The sequence below is a fragment of the Camelus ferus genome, chromosome 17, assembly GCF_009834535.1.
Source record: "Camelus ferus isolate YT-003-E chromosome 17, BCGSAC_Cfer_1.0, whole genome shotgun sequence".
Classification (NCBI taxonomy): domain Eukaryota; kingdom Metazoa; phylum Chordata; class Mammalia; order Artiodactyla; family Camelidae; genus Camelus; species Camelus ferus.
In genome coordinates this window covers 35,402,419-35,420,161 of record NC_045712.1, presented here as the reverse complement: position 1 = coordinate 35,420,161, position 17,743 = coordinate 35,402,419, and the positions used below count along the sequence as shown (strand labels likewise).

General features: G+C 49.3%; 1 protein-coding gene across 2 annotated transcripts in view; it reads right to left on the bottom strand.

The window, feature by feature from the left end:
- Positions 1 to 6,287: 6,287 nt before the first annotated feature.
- The window catches only part of SLC6A1 (solute carrier family 6 member 1), a 40,307-nt gene continuing 28,851 nt past the window's right edge, over positions 6,288 to 17,743 (bottom strand). For both annotated transcript variants that reach the window (XM_032458971.1, XM_032458972.1), the window contains exons 8-16: positions 16,239 to 16,373; positions 15,916 to 16,019; positions 15,533 to 15,657; positions 14,618 to 14,730; positions 14,141 to 14,272; positions 12,637 to 12,739; positions 11,230 to 11,330; positions 10,119 to 10,286; positions 6,288 to 8,661 (exon numbers count right to left, since the gene is read on the bottom strand). In XM_032458971.1, the coding sequence (XP_032314862.1) occupies positions 8,557 to 8,661; positions 10,119 to 10,286; positions 11,230 to 11,330; positions 12,637 to 12,739; positions 14,141 to 14,272; positions 14,618 to 14,730; positions 15,533 to 15,657; positions 15,916 to 16,019; positions 16,239 to 16,373 (1,086 nt within the window). In that variant the 3' untranslated portion in view covers positions 6,288 to 8,556. The remainder of the gene's footprint in view (positions 8,662 to 10,118; positions 10,287 to 11,229; positions 11,331 to 12,636; positions 12,740 to 14,140; positions 14,273 to 14,617; positions 14,731 to 15,532; positions 15,658 to 15,915; positions 16,020 to 16,238; positions 16,374 to 17,743) is intronic.

Sequence of the window (17,743 nt, the reverse complement as noted above, 5' to 3'; positions counted from 1 at the left end):
ACCAGTAACTCGGCAACTACTACTTCTCACACCTGGGAGGCCAGATCCATCCAAGTATTCACCAATTTACACGAAGGAAGAATTAGACAAAGCTTGAAAGTAGGGCTTCAACAGAGATCTGGGAGGCCATGAATGGCTAGTTAATGAACATGGGCAATACTTCTTTCCCCAAATGCAGCTTGTCAAGCCATCAGGGAGGCTCATGAGTAACTCACTATGGGAGGGAAGCAGTATGTAATTGGCTTGTTGAGGTCATGGTAACTCCTGGCATGAAAAGTAACATCCCCAACAGGAGACCTCTGCAGAGGCCTCCAAATAAGGCCCATTCAGACCAGAGGGAAGACTGGTAGATTGATTTCAGTGACACGCTGAGGGTACCGAGCAATTTCAGGTGTATCTCTTGGTGCTAGTGGACACGTTTTCTAGGTAGATGGAAGCATTCCCTGCTAGAACAAAAATGGCAGCTGAAGTAGCTGAGGCATTACTAAAAGAAATAACCCCCAGGTTTGGGCTCCCAGGATCCCTGCAAAGTGATAATGGTCCACCATTTGTGTCTTAAGTGAGGAGGGGGTAATGTGTGCCCTGGGCATAAAATGGATTTGCACTCAGCCTGGAGACGCCAATGCTCAGGGAAAGTAGAGAGATCCAATCAGACCGTGAAACCAGCCTTAGTGAGGCTACACCAGGAAACTCAAGAAAATTGGTTTAAGTTGCTTTCCGATAGCCTTGCTCTGCAGGGGATTAGCGCGGAAGAATAGGTTAAAGTTAAATGCATTTGAACTCCTATAGGGTAGACCCACTCCCCAAGCCTGAGAGAAGGAACATTCTAATTTAACTCCCTTAAAATGGAACAACCCAAGTGTGCCCTCCAGGTAGGAGAGACCATGAAAGCCCTCATGGGAGATGGTGAGCAGGTGCTGCCTGTACCCACCCACCTGGCCCTCCACGCCTTCCGGCCAGGAGACTGACTGCACCTAAAAACCTAGAAAATCCACAGCCCGAAAGCCCAGCTCACCCCTAAGCAGAAGGGGCCGCACTTGGTGGTCCTAACCACCCATTCACCCTGAAGTCGCAGGGCTCACTCCGTGGGCGCATCACACTCTCGGGAAGATGGCTGCAAGCTCCAACCTTCGCAGACACAACCTGGGGCAACAGCCCCCTGACACGTGAGAACCTCTCTCTGACCCGCAGCTTCTCTCCCAAAAAAACCACCAAACTGTGACCAGGATCATCAGGCCCCACAGCAAGCCTTAACATCAGGGCACACTTGCCTAAAAGCCAAAGACATAGACACCTGCATTTTTAGGAAACCTGTGACATGTGACCATTATTCTCCTGATAATAGGGCCACGGATCTTAATTTGGCTGCTGGCCTTTGCCTCCAAAAAGTTCGACTAATGGTGACCCCTCAGGTCAGAGAGACGAACAGCCAGGGCCGAGGCCTGGTGACCAACCAACCCATCTGAAGGTCGTCGGCCCGCGGCTCTGACGATGCCCTTACCCAGCAGGAAGCCCTCACAGAAGAGGGACCTGCGCCCCTCAGCGCCCCTCGACGAGCAGGACAGAAGACAGAGGGGAGTGTTCCTAGTGAAGCCCATGAACAATTCCAGGGAATAAAAACAGAATCTGTAATAAAATAAAGTCTAACCTCTTTTTGTCCTTTGTGCTGCCTGTAGCTTCACTTGCTTACAGGGAGCCGTGTGCAGAGGCCTGGCACCGAGTGCTTCAGACTGGAGTTCCTGGGGCCAAACATCCGAGCGGACACCTCAGCCCAGCGGGATGTGTGCGGAAGCCCCGAGCACAACGCGCTATCCAAGATGGCGGCAGTGCGCCGTGCGCAGAGGCGCGACGCTCTCCACTGCGCTGGCCACGCGAGAACTCCGCCCACTCCCGCCCACCTTGCGAGATCACTGGAAAGCAGCCCCGCCCCCACCCGACGGTTAAAGGGGTAGAGCGTGGGTTTTAGGGGAGAGCTGGCTCCTCTCGGTTCTTCCGTCGAAGCATAAAACTGTCTTCCGCTTCTGAGCCAAGCTCCGTCTCCTTCTCTTGGCTCCAACACCACCAGGCAGGAGAACCCTTGTTGGGCCCCGACTGCAACTACTGGGAGACTCGTGTCAAGGAGAGACTTTCAAAGGGTTATTTGAAAAGAGAATGGCTTTGTCTCGTGGGCCGTTGTGGCGTTTGCCTGCCCGGCATCTCCTCCCCGCTTCCTCCTTTCGGGACCCACCTCTCTCGATTCTGATTTCCTGTCCTTAGTTGCAGCTGATCCATCCCCCAAGAGGTGGCCTTGTGACCCAGGCCTGGCCAGGCAGCACATTCCACCCTCTTGGCCACCCTAGTCAGTTAGGAGATGGGTATGCGCTGCAGGCTGGCCTCATGAGACCCAGTCCCAGACTCTGACAGGAGTGTTGGGCATAAGAATCTCACTTTATAGTGTGGTTGCTAATCTGGTAGGTAGAAGCTGCTGGAACTCCCTCCTCGCCAACCGCCCCCCCCCCCCCCCCGCATTTAAGAGTAGAGAAAGTCTGAGGGTGAAGCTGGGCAGAGAAAAGCAGAGATGAATGGTGATTCAACTGATGCCATCCTTTGAGCACCTGGATCCAGCTGTGCCTGAAGTCAGTCACCTGGAATGTTTTGTGAATCAATGAACTCTTTTATGCTTAAGACAATTTGAGTTAGAGTTTCCTAAGGAGGTGGTCTGCTCCCTGAGGGTATTTTAGAAGAGGCCAGGTGGCTTTTCTTTGGATCCTTGCTATGAAAAATGTGGGAAAAGTCCCATCACCAATACCTGTGAGCTTATTAGAAATGCAGAATCTCAGGCCTCAGCCCAGACCTGTTGAATCAAACTCTGCACTTTGACAAGATCCACAGGTGATTTGTATGCACAAGGCAGTTGAAGAAGCAAGTCCCTAAAAACAGATCAAACTTTAAATAGAACCAGATGACCCTTAAGATTTTTCCCTATTCTGAGCCCTCCGACCTGTTTTCATTTTGCCTCTGAATAGCTGAGAGGAAAAGCTAGGGAGGGGTCTGAAAGAGCACCTCAGGTGGAGGGGATGGATGGGATGGACCACAAAGGAAATCATTGTGGCTGTGTTTGACATATGAGGTTCATTTCAGAGTTCCTTTTCTTCTATTTTGGCTTCAAGTGCTTGTGGTTCAGGGAAGAAGGACCAGGAGGGACTGTAGCCAGCCATGGAGAGGAGAGAGGGAGGGAGAAGCAGCCAGAAAAAGAAGTGAGGAGAGGCACCTGGGCCCCTCCCCTAGGTGGTAGCTTCCTTAATTGAACCCTTTTTCTGCCTCCACCCCAGTACCCCAGCCCAGGGAAACACTCCTATTTTGAGATGCTCATTGCAAAACCCTAGCTGTTGTCAGGAAGCAGACAGTGGTAGAGGAAGAGGCCCTGCCCTACCCTCCATTCAGAGATGAGATGTCCTGGTGGGTGGGGAGGAGACGGTCAAGTTGCCAAAATCAATGCTGAGTGAGTTTGGGAGGCTGGGTGGGTCATCTCTGCCTGGTGGGTAATAGGTGCTGAAAAATACTTGCCAGGAGACTAAATGCGGTGTGTGATCCTGAATCAGACCAAAATTGCTAAAAAGGGCATTATTGGGACAATTAGAGAAATTGGATACTGACTGTAGATGCCATTGTCATATTGTAACAGCGTGGAATTTCCCGAATTTGATCAATGTACTGTGGTTATTATGTAAGGGGATATCCTGGTTCTTAGAGGAGATCCGCTCATGTTTTAAGAGAAGCAGGGTCCAAATGTCAGCAACTTATTCTCAAATGGTTTGCCAAAGTCATTATCATCATTATCATCATCATTAAAATATTATTATTATTATTATTATTATTATTATTATTATTATTATTATTATTATTATTATGTATGAAGAGAGAGAAGGAGGGAGGTTGCATTATACTGTTCACTTAGTTTGGCTAAAATGACTTTCCCCAGATTCCGCTTCGCTATATGGTTCTGGGTGAAAGTTGGCCAAAAGCAACGTTTGCTCAAGGTTTGGGAGGCAGAAGTGAAACAGAAGCTGTTACTCTCTGAAGGTCTTCAGGGTCAGGTGCAGAGGTGTGGAGGGGTCAGCCTTGTCCTTTCTCTCCCCTGCCCTCTGCCCTACCGACCAGTGGCCCAGAGGTGGATGCTACACAGAAGGAAGCAACAGCCTTCCCTAGGCTTCCCCCAGGGCCAGTGCTTTATTTTCAGGCTCCAGTACAAAAGGAATATGCAGGGCTGCTTGTTCAAAGAGCAGGAAAGAAGCCCTATTTATAAGGCTTTTTCTTCCATCCATGGTATTTCTCTTGACTTGTCATGGTTTTTTTTTTTTCTTTAATTTGCTATTTAATGTCATTCTAAGTAAAGGAAACTTAAAATCTTAATCCTTAACATGAACTTTACTGTTCAGCTTTATAGTGTGCAAATGAGAATATAAGCACATTTAATTGATATGTGAATTACACAACAGTACTTCAAAGTTTGCACATGTGTATGCACTTCGTGCTTACCAGCAACAGCAGAAACCGGCACAAAACTGAGTTGTTTTTATTTCATTTCTTGATATGCACACGGTTTGCCCATACTCGTTACCTTCAGCTCTCTAACGAAGGAGTAAGGAAAGGAAAGAATGGGTTGCCACACCTTTCGCTTTCCTTCTATGCCACCATTTTCAGTGTAAGTGGGAAGGGAAGTAACTTGAATGAGTGTAACAGGGTTCCTTGGCTATTGTTGGGTGTTTCTTAGCATACAGTTGCCTTCTCTCTGTGTTGGAAGCAAGTTCTGGTTCCAACAGAGTGTGTGGCCTCTCAGGGCCCCACCTACTCAGTTGTAGACATAACACGCTTACCTTGTGCTGCTTTGAGTCTCACTCAGCTCCCACACACTGTAGGTCCACCGGAATTCTGTGCTCAGGGGTCATGATGAATGCTATGCTATGCAAAGGGGCACCAAGGAACTGTGGGGGACACACAATTGCCTGTTACAGAATTTGCCCAGTCTTAGCCTGGGCCAAGACCCCTGTCCTGGCCAGGGAGGTTCTTTTTCAGATTAGATTCACACAGCCAATATTGAAACCAATGCTGAGACTGGAACAGTACAGGCTTTATTCAGTGGCCAAAGATAGAGAAGTGGGAACTTAGTTTGCAAATCAACTTCTCAACCCAATGCAGGTGGAGACACCAAATATCTAGGAGGGTTGAGGAAAAAGAGAGTGAATTGGAAAGAGTGGGAGGAATATTCATGAGTTATCTGAGAACAGCAGTACGGTTTGGACCCAAAACTGATGCAGCTCTCCTTTTCAGTCCTTGTATGGGCTTTTCTGGTTGTTGTCATGACAATCATCAACTGTCAAGGCACTGCTGGGTGTCATTTAGCATGCTAATGTATTGTAATGAGCATATAATGAGGCTCAAGGTCTACTGGAAGTCAAATCCTCCATCTTGGGCTTAGTTGGCTTTAACTGGTTCTTGTTTCTTCTCTTTGCAGCTTCCTCCTGAAACTTAAGAGTAATTGGTTTTTATCTGAGGGAGGGGCAGGGGTATGATTCTGGGGGCAACAGCCTCGGTAACACTCGTACCAGTTCTGCTCACCTGGCTAGTGGCTCACCTCTGATCTCCCAACTCTTTCTTTCAGACTTTACTTCTTAACTTCTCCCACAGCTGTATAAGGTCTTGTTCCTTTAATAAGTTCCTTATTCCATAACACTCGTAGCGGTTCTGCTTCCCAGACTGAATCTTGATGGGCAGAGTTAAAGTGGCAACATGTCAACAACTGGTGAATCTGGGTGTCTGTTGGACCATTCTTACAACTTGTTTGTAGAATTCAAAATTTTCTAAATAAGATTTTAAGATTAAGTATTTTGAGGAATGAATCATGAGTGAATGAATGAGTGCTGTTAACTAAATGTGCTCCCATTATCTTAGTTTTAGATCTTCATTTAGATGACCACCTTAAAGTTTCCTAGAATAGGGAAAGCACCTCCTTATGTGGCTCAGAAATCATTTTCTGTCCATTCATTCCAAGACTTTTGGGGGAAGTCCAGCTCCATCTCCCTGGGTTTGGGGCCCAGATCTCTCTCTCTCTCTCTCTCTCTCTCTCTCTCTCTCCTCTCTCCTCTCCTCTCTCTCTCTCTCTCTCTCCCTCTCCCTCTCCCTCTCTTCTCTCTCTCTCTCTCTCTCTCTGTCTGTCTCCGTAGAGGAAGAAACCTTTTGTATGCATGTCATTGCTCTGATGAAAGAGGCTATGGTGTCCCCACCCCAAAGAACTGAAGGTCTGACGCTGTATATCATAGAACCTTTATTATTTTCCCTCTATGTTCTTAGAAACGTACATAATGCCTGTGCTCTAATTATGACACCATTTATAGACATTTAAAATGCATCTTCATTTATAAATATTTTACATTTGGTCCATAGAACAGATAATTTTACTAAATAATACTGTAATTTTTTTAAAACAGGCTCTGTATATAGTTTGAATATGTATATATTACATATATTTTTTTAATATAGAGATAGATTTACTTGGTGTTCTGAGAATAAATCCTTATTGCAAAAAAAAAGCATATATGATAATACAATATCTTTCCCTCCCCAGGGCAAATACTAAAAAAGTTACAGATATTCACAGTTCTCACAGTAATTGTACGACATGTAATATTGTGCTATATAAGTAGGTTTGGATGGAAATCTGTTAAGGGATTTCTTGCCAAACATCTCACTTAGATTTGCTTACAAACATTAAATATGCTGCATTTGTCTGAGAAAGACTTGGTCTTAGTTTCAGACTGAAGAATAAAGAGAAAGAAGTCTTCTTGCCCTTAATCTAAAGGAATTCACACAAAGGATGGGGGTGGGACCAGGAGACACAGTGAAGGGTTCTTTTTGTTCTAAACCCTATAATTGAACAATACATATGCATCTTGATCTTGGATTCACCAGTTGGCATTTGGGATGCCTTAGTAATGAGACTATTTTACAGATGACTTAAGGAAACGGTTTTAGGTTTCCTACATGATATCAAATGAGACACTATGTGCCACGTGTGAGGATGAATGTACATATGTGTGCACTTATATGTGTACGCAGACTTTTCAGTTTTTTCTCTACAAGAATGTGCTTAATATTCTGAGGGTAATACCTTATTGCAATAACTGATATGCTGGTCACTTTCGGATGAGAAAGACAGATTAAAAAACCCACAGTCACAGTTATTTACCATAGTTATTAAGGATTAGTCGTAAAACACAGTTTGTGAGTTAACTAGCTAAGGAGTACAGGGCACAATAGATGATTTGCTACATGGGAACCCATGTTCCTGGCAAATAAGAAGCGCTGAGTTACTGGAGCTTACAAGAAACTGTCTTCCTGTGATTTGCCACTACCACCACGCAGCCCAGTTCTCGAAAGGAAAAAATTCTACTTCCTGATGAAGCAGTTTTAATATTGGAAGCACTCTGAGGGGCAGGGACGGCATCTCTGGATTAACACTAGCTCCTCCGTTACTGGGGTGGGATGATTTTAGTGGCAGTGAGGAGATTCCCGCGGAGGAATTTCAGAGAAGGGGAGGAGGCAGCAGCCTTGACTGGGGTTGCAGTGAGGAAGATAGTTTAGGCGGGGGCGGGGGAGGGTGGAAAGATAACTGGATCCACTTTGACTCAAGGACAGAGCCTCACCTTAACTTCCTGGGCAAGAGTTCCGTGCTCTGTAAAGCCGGGCAGCCTAAGAAAAACTCCTGATTAGGTAATTTCCCCAGCAGGATCTTAGGCCCCCTCGAATGGTGATTAAAAAAAAAATCAATTGTGCTTGTGGCAGTTTTCTAAGGAGTGGGGCCCATCTGGCAGGACTGCTGTTGGGCCAGGTGCAATTGGAATGGCCTGGCAACGAGTTGGGGGACAGGAAAGCTCAGCGCAGAGATGCCCATTCGGCCAGGCGCCGCAGGCAAACAGGACACTATGCACATTGCTCGAGAAAGCAGCTCTGGGAAGATCGACAGAGGGTGGGGGCTGTCAAGCTGCCTCGGGAAGGAGAAAACCAAAAAATAAAAGAGCTCCGTTGGCGCCCTGCTCTTAAGAGTGAGCTCTCCTTGGAAATGCCCATTGTACAAAATGCCCTTTCCATGTGCACAGAGCCGCGTTCCGACGGAGCCGGACTCCCACCAAGGCCTAGGTAACAGTCATGGGTTTCAGCGGTAAGAGAACAGTCAGGAATACAACTAAAAGCCAGGAGTATGCGGCCTCACCAGTCACACTCTTGCTGGCGGGATAAATATGATCTACCACAGCGGTCACACAGGCCGACTGCTTGATGCTCAGGGGGCCCAGATTAAAAAGATCACCAGCCCACAGGCGCCAGAGCCATTGGGCATCTTCGCCCACGCGGGGCCCACGGGGGTGTGACTGTCCCCACCTCCCTCTCTTTGTGTGGTGATGGTGTCTGGACTCGCCACTCGAGGTAGGTTGAGAGAGACGATATCTTCAGACATCCCGTGGTGGTTGTGTGCAGTGGGGGTGGGGGTGAGAGTGTGGGTGGGCGAGCCGCCCCGCACCCCTAGATGTAGGCCTCTTTGCTGGCAGAGCCGCTGGCCTGAGGCTGCTCCGGACCATTCTCAGGGCGGACGATGTCTTCGCTGGGCTGGATCATAACCTGGATGCGCTGTGGACAGTGGTTTTGGGCTGGGATAGAAACTAACCACTCCATTCACCCACCCTCTTTTCAAGTCTCTACCATCTACTCTGCCTTCCAGGGGCACCCAGGCTCTGGCCCCATCCTGCTCCCCTCATACCCCCACCTGGGCCTGCCCACCCCCTCTCACCGGGGTTATTGCAGTAACTCCCCACTGGCCCCCCACTTTCATTCCTGCCCCTCACACCTTTCATTCTATTCTCGACACCCTGGCCCGAGGAGTTCTGTTAAAACCAAAGTCAGATCACAGCCCTCTGGTCCTCAGGACCTAACAATGGTGCCCATTTCACCAAAGTCCTACAAGGCCCCCTATGACTTGGTGCCTGTCACTTCAGGCCCCAACGTTCTCCCCTCACCACTCACTGACTCCACTCCAGCCACACTGGCCTCCTCACACGTGCCAAGCAAGTGCCTGCCTCAGGGCCTTTGCATGTACTGTACCCTCTGCCTGTACATCCTTCCCTTTGATAATTACACAGCTCCATCTCTGCCTCCTTAGGTCTTGGCTCAGTGTTATCTCCCCAGCGAGGCCTTTCCTGGCACCCCCTAAACCCCCTTCTTACTTTAGGTTTCTTTCGCCATCATACTCACCCCCCCCATCTAATGTGATTTTATTTTGTTAATTGTTGACCTTCTTCTTGTAGAAGGTCTTGTAGAAGGTAGAAGGTAAGATCCACAAGGGTGGCGTTTTTGCTCATGGCTGTGTCCCCAGCACTGACAATAGTGTCTGGCATATAGTGGGTGTTCAATATATGTCTCTGAAAGGGTGAACCTCCCACTGATCCAGTCCCCCTAGCTGTGACCTTCCCTCCCTCCTCGGTGAAATCTCCCCACCTATACTTACCCCACCAATGTCTCAGCACCTGGGTGCCTCCAGCACTGCCTTGTTTCACTCAAGAATTCAACATAATTTAACAAAGAACTGATGTAGACCTCGTATGTGCTGGAGGGCCCTCTAATGGCTCCTCTTTGCCCTTGGGATACAGACCAGAGTTCTTGTCTTGATTTTCAAAGCCCTTCAGGATCTGACCCAACCTCCTTACATTCCCAGCCTCCTCTCATTACCCCCCTGCACTGCTCTCCACTACCCTCCAGTCACACACATCAGTTTATACCCCTGGGCCTTTCACATGCTTCCTGTCCCCTTCTAGGGACCTTCTTTCTGCTTCTACTTTTAAGACTGGCTTGTCCTTAGGCCTCTTCTTTGCTATCCCCTCTTTCAGGAAGACTTCTTAAACTCTCCTCAACCCAGGCCAGGCTAACCCATCTCCCTGGTTCACCTCAATCATGACTGCTAATGCTCTCTTGTCATTGGCTATCAACTTGTATGTCTCCCCAGCTAGACTGTGCTCCACAAGGGAAGAGGTGGTACCCAGCACAGGAGGGGAAAGGGGCCCAGTGACACGAAGGGTGAAGAAGGGACTTACCTGCTTTAGGGAGCCCTTTAAGGTGAGGAACATGTAGGCCATGTACCCGGGGATGAGGACCATGGAAGACAGGGCCATGAGCCAGCCCACGCCCTGGCCCCACTTGGGGAAAACGTAGCTTCCCATGGTGAGAGGGGTCATCTGCACAGCACTGAAAATGAACACACCCTGGGGAGGGCAGGGGAGAGTGGAGGGGGGTAGGCAGTCACCCATATTGGACAGCCAAGGCCACTCCCTAGACCCTACCGATGACAGGTCCACTGCCTTCCACCCCTGCCCTGGGGCTGATGCCCTGCAGCCAAGGCCATTGCTAGGATACAAGATGCCTTTGTACAGAATAGAAAAAGGTACCCCTTCTGAAGGACCAATAGAAAAAGGCACTGTCTCCATGACAACCAATAGAAAAGGGCACTCCTTCCAGGAAAACCAATAAGAAGAAGGCGACTTCTCTGTGAGAACCAATAGAAAAAGCCACCCTCTTTAGGAGGACCAATGGAGAAGGGCGCCTTTTCTCTGAGAACCCATAGAAAAGGGCATCCCTTCTGGGAGAGCCAATAAGAAGAAGGTGCCCTCTCTGGAAGGCCCAATAGCAAAGTGTGGCTCCTCTGGGAGGGCCAATAGAGAAGGCATCCCTTACTCCAAGTTAACCAGTTTGGCGAGCAGAACCAGGGCGTTGCCCCCAGTCTGCCGTTAGCTGGGTGCCCCTGTGCAGGACACAACACATGCAGTGGCCCAGTCCCAAAGGCCCCTCCCAGGCCTTGGCTTCCCCTTGCAAGGAGCAATGCTGAGAATGAAAGGCCTCCCTGTGTGAGTGGTTTGGCTTCAGAATCAGGGTGATCTGCTGTGAATGCGCATCAGCCCCCTGGGCGATGCTGGCTGGGTGGCCCCAGGTCCTGCAGCAGCAAAGCGGGGCAACCACACTGATTGCGCTGAGGCTTGTGAGGACGTGTCTGGTCCCGTGCAAGGCACAGAGGAGCTGCTCAGCACAAACAGGAGGAAATGGTGTTACTAGGGAACAGGAAGACCTGGGAGCCTGTCCACCTGCTTCTGGCCCCAGAAGTTTCTCTCTGGACCTGAGCCACCCCAGAGCCCAGTCTGGCCTTGTCCTTACCGCCACAATGATAGGGGTGAAGAAGGACCAGCAGAGCTTCCACCAGATGCAGGGCCTGGAGCCTACCATCTCTTGGATGTTGTCATAGAATCGGTTGACACCTGGGACATGCAGAGCGAGAGCAGGAGGGATGGGTGAGTTGTGGGGATGGCAGGCCTGAGGCCCCGATCGGCTGCTTTCTCACAGTACAACCACAGGCAAGTCGCCTAACCTCTCTGAGCCTCCGTTTCCTCATCTGCAACACAGGGCTAATGCTCCAGGGTGGAGGGGTCCTCGTTATCTAAATATCAAACAACCAACCCCCCAGCAAACGGTGCATGGGGAAGGAAGTCACCTGAGTGTGAAAATACCCGCCACCAACAGGATGTACTTGTGGAAAGCATCCCCTTCACTCTCAGTGTCCCTCCCACTCAACATCTCTCCCAGCCATTCCTCAAAGCTTTGCTGGGCAGGGGTGGTTTTCCCTGATGATCTGATGCCAGAAGAAACTGGTGATAGATTGCAAAGAAGAACCACAAATCTTGCAAAAAACAAACAAAAAGCCCCCCCAAACCTGCAGATGTCATGAAGTTCATGAGGGGGACACCAGGCACTGCACGGACTACAAGCAGTCACTGAGCAGTGAGGACCTGACAGCGTTAGACAGGTTAGAGTGAGAAGGGAAAATGACGAGGCGGGTGAGGTGACGGGACTGCAAAGAAGATGCACTGAACACCGAGGACCAAGAGGGGCCCTGGAGAACACTTCTTCCAAAAACACGATCTTGCTGTGATAACCACAGTGCAGGGAAGGACAGCCTTTCAGCTATCATGCAGTTGGGTCTGGAAACACAGGTCGCAAAATAAACAACTAAAAATCATTGTTTCCCACATTCTTTGTTCTGAGATAGTGCATTCTTTTAATTATAGCCTAGCTTTTAAAAAATATTTAACTTTGTAATTTTTTTTTTAAGTTTCAGTTTCCCTTTTCTAGAGAAAATCTCGAGCAAACTTTTTAGCCCAAAATTTATAAAGAAATTTTGGCTCTCATTTTAAGTGAATTTAACTCTTCTTCTTATGGTATCTTCTTTTAACAATTTTTTAAAATTGAAGAATAGTTGATTTACAGTGTTTTGTTAGTTTGGAGTACACAGCAAAGTGATTGAGTTACATAAATACATATATTCTTTTTCAGATTCTTTTCCGTTATAGGTTATTACAAGATAACTGAATACAGTTCCCTGAGCTGCGCAGTAGGTCCCTGCTGCTTATGGTATCTTCTAAACATAGGACATCCTGTGCTAACTTCACTGAATTGCTGTAAGGACCAAACAAATTAATGTACGGGAAGGGCTTAGTGTTAGAGTTGTGTTTGCTGAATGGTGATTGAAGAAAGGAATGAATGAATGAATGAGGGGTTGATGCTCACCGTAAAACCAGGAAATGGAGACACATTCAAAAAACACGAGGAACAGCAGGCTCATGCCACTGGCGGAGTAGTAGTCAAAGAGCTTGAAGACATAAATGCCCCCCTGCAAGAGGGAAAAAGGTGAGGGGTCCACCTCCCCTGCTCCCCAGTACCCTCAGTTCACAGTCAACGCAGGCTTTGTAGGTTGAGATGAGGCCATGCTACAGTGAGAAAGCTTGCGGGTGAATTAGAGGAGGCATAGGGGGCCTTGTGATCCTTCAAGGATGTGGGCATTGACTCTGCGGATTTGGAAGAAAATGTCTGCTGGCAGAGGGAAATGCCCCCTTTCTGGAACAGCTGGAGGGCAGAAAGAGGAGTTGGTCCCCAGAGCCACCTGTCCATAATGTTAAACGTCATGTCTCTCCCCAGATTAAAACACTTCACAGCTTAGATAAGACATATGACACGCAAGGAAGTAAGGAAATAGAAAAGAAAATCAAATCCAAATGCCTGCCAGGGAAGGTCCTGCATAATCCGGTTCTGTACCTCTTGCCTCCCCCCTCACTCCCTCTGCTGCCATCACACTGGCCCTCTTTCTGTCCCTTGAGCTCACAAGCCCGTTCCCACCCCAGGGCCTTTGCACCTGCTGTGCTTGCCTCCCCTAGCTAGATCTTCCCCCGGCTGGCTCTTCCTCGCCACATGAGTCTCAACTCAACTGTCACTTCCTCAGAGGGACTGCCCCACTACTCAGTCTGATGCTGCATCCCTCTCACCCCTGCTGGTCATTCTCTGTCCCACTGTCCTCTTCTCTTCATGGCATTTAACGATCTAATTTGCCTGTTAGTCTTATCCACCAAAATGTAAGCTCTAAGAGGGCAGATACTGTGTCTGCAACATTAACTGCTGACTCTCCAGTGTCGTGCCGGGCCCACAGTAGGTGCTGAGCAACTCGTAAGGATGAAGGAATGAACAATCATCCTGGGTCTGGACTGTATTTGGGCCCAATGCTGGTTTTGTGGATCATAAAAAAAAAAACCAGACCCACAGGGCTGAGCCCATGACTTTAGGGTCATTTATACTTATTGGGTAATTCCTCAGTTGTATGCCTGTCTTCTGGCTAGACTGGGAGGTCCTTGAATGCAGGGATCAGTGCTCATGACTATGGGTAGAGAAAGAAAGGTGGGAATGAGAGGCAGGGGTGGTGTCAGCTTCAAAGGCCCAGCTCCAATGTGACTCGCTGGTTAATTTTGTGAGTCCTTCAAGCTCAGCCCTGCAGCGCCTCCTCCAGGAAGCCATCCCTGGTGCCCCAAGTCAGGTTGTGGGCTGTATCCTCTAGCTCGGTCCACCAGCCTGGGAGCCCCTTGAGGGCAGGGACCCTTGCTGGGTCGTCACTCAGGGTCTGGCATGGAGAGGATGCTCAATGAACGTATGAAAGGTGGGATGGGACAAGGTGGGGGCACAGAGGGCCTGGGAGTGGCCCGGGGCAGGCAGCACCAGAGGAGTGCCAGGTGCTGACCGCGCTCACCTGGGTGATGTTAGAGAGGCCGATCAGGTAGGAGACGATGCAGACGGCAGCGATGAAGAGCTCCCTGCGGTTGCGGAGCAGCCTGGGGTACTCGTCCACCAGGGCGGTGATGAAGCCCTCCACCGTGCAGAACTGCGGGGGGAGCGGCAGTCAGCCAGCCAAGGCAGCCCCACCCCACCCACCCAAAGCTTGACCTTCTGGGGTGAGCAGGGCCCTGGGATCTAGGCCTGACTGCCTCTGCCTCCCTCTGTGACCTCAGGAGAGTCCCTTCTCTCCAGGCATCAGGTTCCCCACCTGGGAAAAGGGGAAGGTGGCTGAGCTGATGCCTGAAAGTTTCATGCAGTGGAACATTCTTGGGGTCTGAAACTCTTGGCCATCTTCTTGGGGGCCTAAGACAATGGGATCCTCTCCCTGCTTGCTCCTGGACCTATGAGGCTGCGTGGGGGCTCCTCAAGGTGCCAGGGGGCGCGTCCTCACCTGGCTGTCAATGCCCAGCATGAGCAGCATGGAGAAGAAGAGGATGGCCCAGAGGGGAGAGATGGGCAGCTGGGTCACCGCCTCTGGGTACGCCAGGAACGCCAGCCCGGGGCCTGCGGCGGGAAGGGCAGAAGAGGAAAGAGAGCCAAGAGATCAGAGAAAACCTTGGATGAAGGAACCAGACTGTAACCTCCCTGGGGTCTGGCTCTGGAAAGAGGGTGGCTGGGAAGTTCCAGAGAAATGAGATGGTGGACGGGAAATTAGGACTTCGGTGGAGAATGTTCCTTTCCTCACAATCCACCCAGCTCCCCACAACAGGGAAGGGACAAGTCATGTTGCCCCCTGAGCCTTGGATCCTCTGCCGTGCACCCAGTGGGTCCTTCACATTTGCTGCTTTCCAGGCTGAGTGGGGAAGGGGGGCTGCCTGGGGTTGTCCATGGACTGCATAGCATCAATGACCCCGTGGCAAGTAGAGTGGACGCAGACCGATGTGGGTACTTTATGTCATGGTGGTGAACGTGTCTGGGTTGGACCAAAGTTCATATCCCAGGGGACAAGAGTGGGTCTTCTCCCCTCAAATGTCCAGGATGGTGCTGAAAGTGCCAAGATGGCCCAGCTTTGCAATCAGCAGGTCTGGGGTTAATTCTAGATCTACCATCTTTGAGCTCTGAGAACTTGGGCAGGTGATCTCAGTGAGGCTCGGGTTCATCATCTATGAAACAGGGATAACGAGCATGGACCCCATTGTGTCAGGAAGACTGAGGGGCACAGTCCACATAAATGCTCAGTGCACTGACCCCGCGTACCAACACTCAATGCCAGTGAGCCTCGGTGGTGGTGATGCTGACGGTGATAAAGACCGCAAACACCACGCAGTTAGCCCCTCCCCCCAGCTCTCCCCTGTGCGGTGCTGACCGGAGGCCGCCACATCAGCAATGGACCTCTTGGTGACATGAGCCATGAAGCCCACGATGGAGAAGATAACAAATCCTGCGAACATGCTGGTGCACGAATTGATGCAGCAGACGATGATGGAGTCCCTGCAGAGAGGGAAGGGTGCAGTCAGGAAGACGGGGCTGGCAGGAAGGTAAGCCAGTGGACAGTGGTTACCAAGGGGCCAGGTGGAGGAGGGTGCCTGCGAGAGGAGCTACAGGGCGGGGAGTGCCCATTCCCATCCCTAGGGAAGGGGCAGAACCGGAAGAAATGGCCAGAGGTTTTGGATCAGAGAGGGGTGCAGAACCGCCAGGGGTGGGTCTGTGGAGGGGCGTGGTCACGGGAGAGCACCTGAGCTCTCGCACCTGTAGACATTGTTGTGGAAAGAGTTGTAGCTCCCCAGTGCGATCAGGGATCCCAGGCCCAGCCCATAGGAGAAGAAGATCTGGGTAGCTGCATCCAGCCACACCTACAGGCAGAATGATCAAAAAACTGTCAAAACTATAATCATAGCCCCAGGGCCTTTTACACATGCTAACCAGCTCCACAAGGCAGCAACCCCATCTCACGTAAGAGGGTCAGAGAGGTGCGGTAGCTTATCCTAAAGCTGGTGAACGGTGGCTCAGGACTCAGGCGTGCTCTTAACCCAGCCAGGGCCCTCCAGGACCAGGCGGGGAGGGCTGCTCACCTCGGAGTCTGACAGCTTGCGAAAGTTGGGCGTGATGTAGAAGAGGATACCCTCCTTGGCTCCGGGCAGCGTCACTCCGCGGAAGAACAGGATGATCAGCATGATGTAGGGATACGTGGCTGAGAAGTAGACCACCTGGGAGGAAAGGGGGTAGTGTCACACCTTCTCCAGAGGGCCCATGCTTTTCCCTTCCCCACTTTACCTACATTGGTATCTGTTGTAGCTCTGGACTTGCTTCCAGTTCATCTTCCTCCAGGAAGCCTTCCTGGATTCCTAACCTGTTCTGCTTGGCCACTTTTCTGAAGCCCCTCCTTGGTGTCTGAACCACCGAGCTCAGCACCCGTTTTTTTTTCCCTTCTTCTATCCCTCCTATTTTTAATTTCTATTTAAATTATTCAAGTAATACATGTGGTAAGAAGGAAATTTTTAAATTACACATGAACACATACAAAGTTCCTTTCAATAGCCCATAGAATATAATTTACATGAGGGACAGGACCAGTCTTGTCCACTTCTCTGTTTTCCCAGTGCCTAAGAACAGTTCATGGTATATAGTAGACACTTAATAAGTGCATGACAAATACACGAATGGATGTTAATATTTTAATGTCCACTTTTGAGACTTTGCTTATATGATCACATTTTCTTACAAATGAAGTTCAAAGTATATATTTATCTTTTCATTTAACATGTTGAGAGTGAAAAAACACAGTACATGCAGTTTTGTTTCTTGTTTTATTTACTGAACACTGTTTATTGTCTCATAATACAGTTATTTTTAATCACACAAAATAGACCTCAGGAGGTCCCACCACCCTTTTTTTTTTAAGTTTCCTCTACTGTTACCCATTTTAGGTTACTCCCAATTTTATGTGAGTCTCAATAATACTACGTTGGACACCCCATGGATAAAATTTTGCCTACAAAATTATTTTACTACTCTTGAGAAACATTTTCAGACATGGAATTACCGCGTGAAAAGGAATAAACATCTCAAAGGCTTTCTGATCCACATTGCTTAATTACCTTCCAGAAACTGAACTTTGTCCCGCATTACAAACAGTGCCTTTCCCACAAAGGGACCAGCACTGAGGATAATCATCTTACAAATTATTTTGAATTGATAATCAAAAGACTGATGTCACTGTCTGAAATCGCCTTTCCTTGCTCACCAGTGTGAAAGGGCACCTTCAAGTTCAGCGACCTTGGTGGTCAGTTCCGAGGCTGATGTGACCCTGCTTCCCGGCCAGCGTGAACTGTTCTCTGGGTTAGTCTCATCTGCCTGACTTGACTCTGAGACTCTTCAGGGTGAGGAAAGGCAGCCACTACCCAGCGGAAAAACCACTGTACTTGGAATTAGGAAAAGGGGATTTAAAGCCATCTGTATCGCTGACAAGCCATGTGACATGGGGTCAATTTCTTTTCCTCTCTGAGCCTAGCTTTTTTTTTGTCTGGGGACAGTTGACCTTGCTGCTCAGAAAGGTTGGGTGTGTGAGGACGTATTG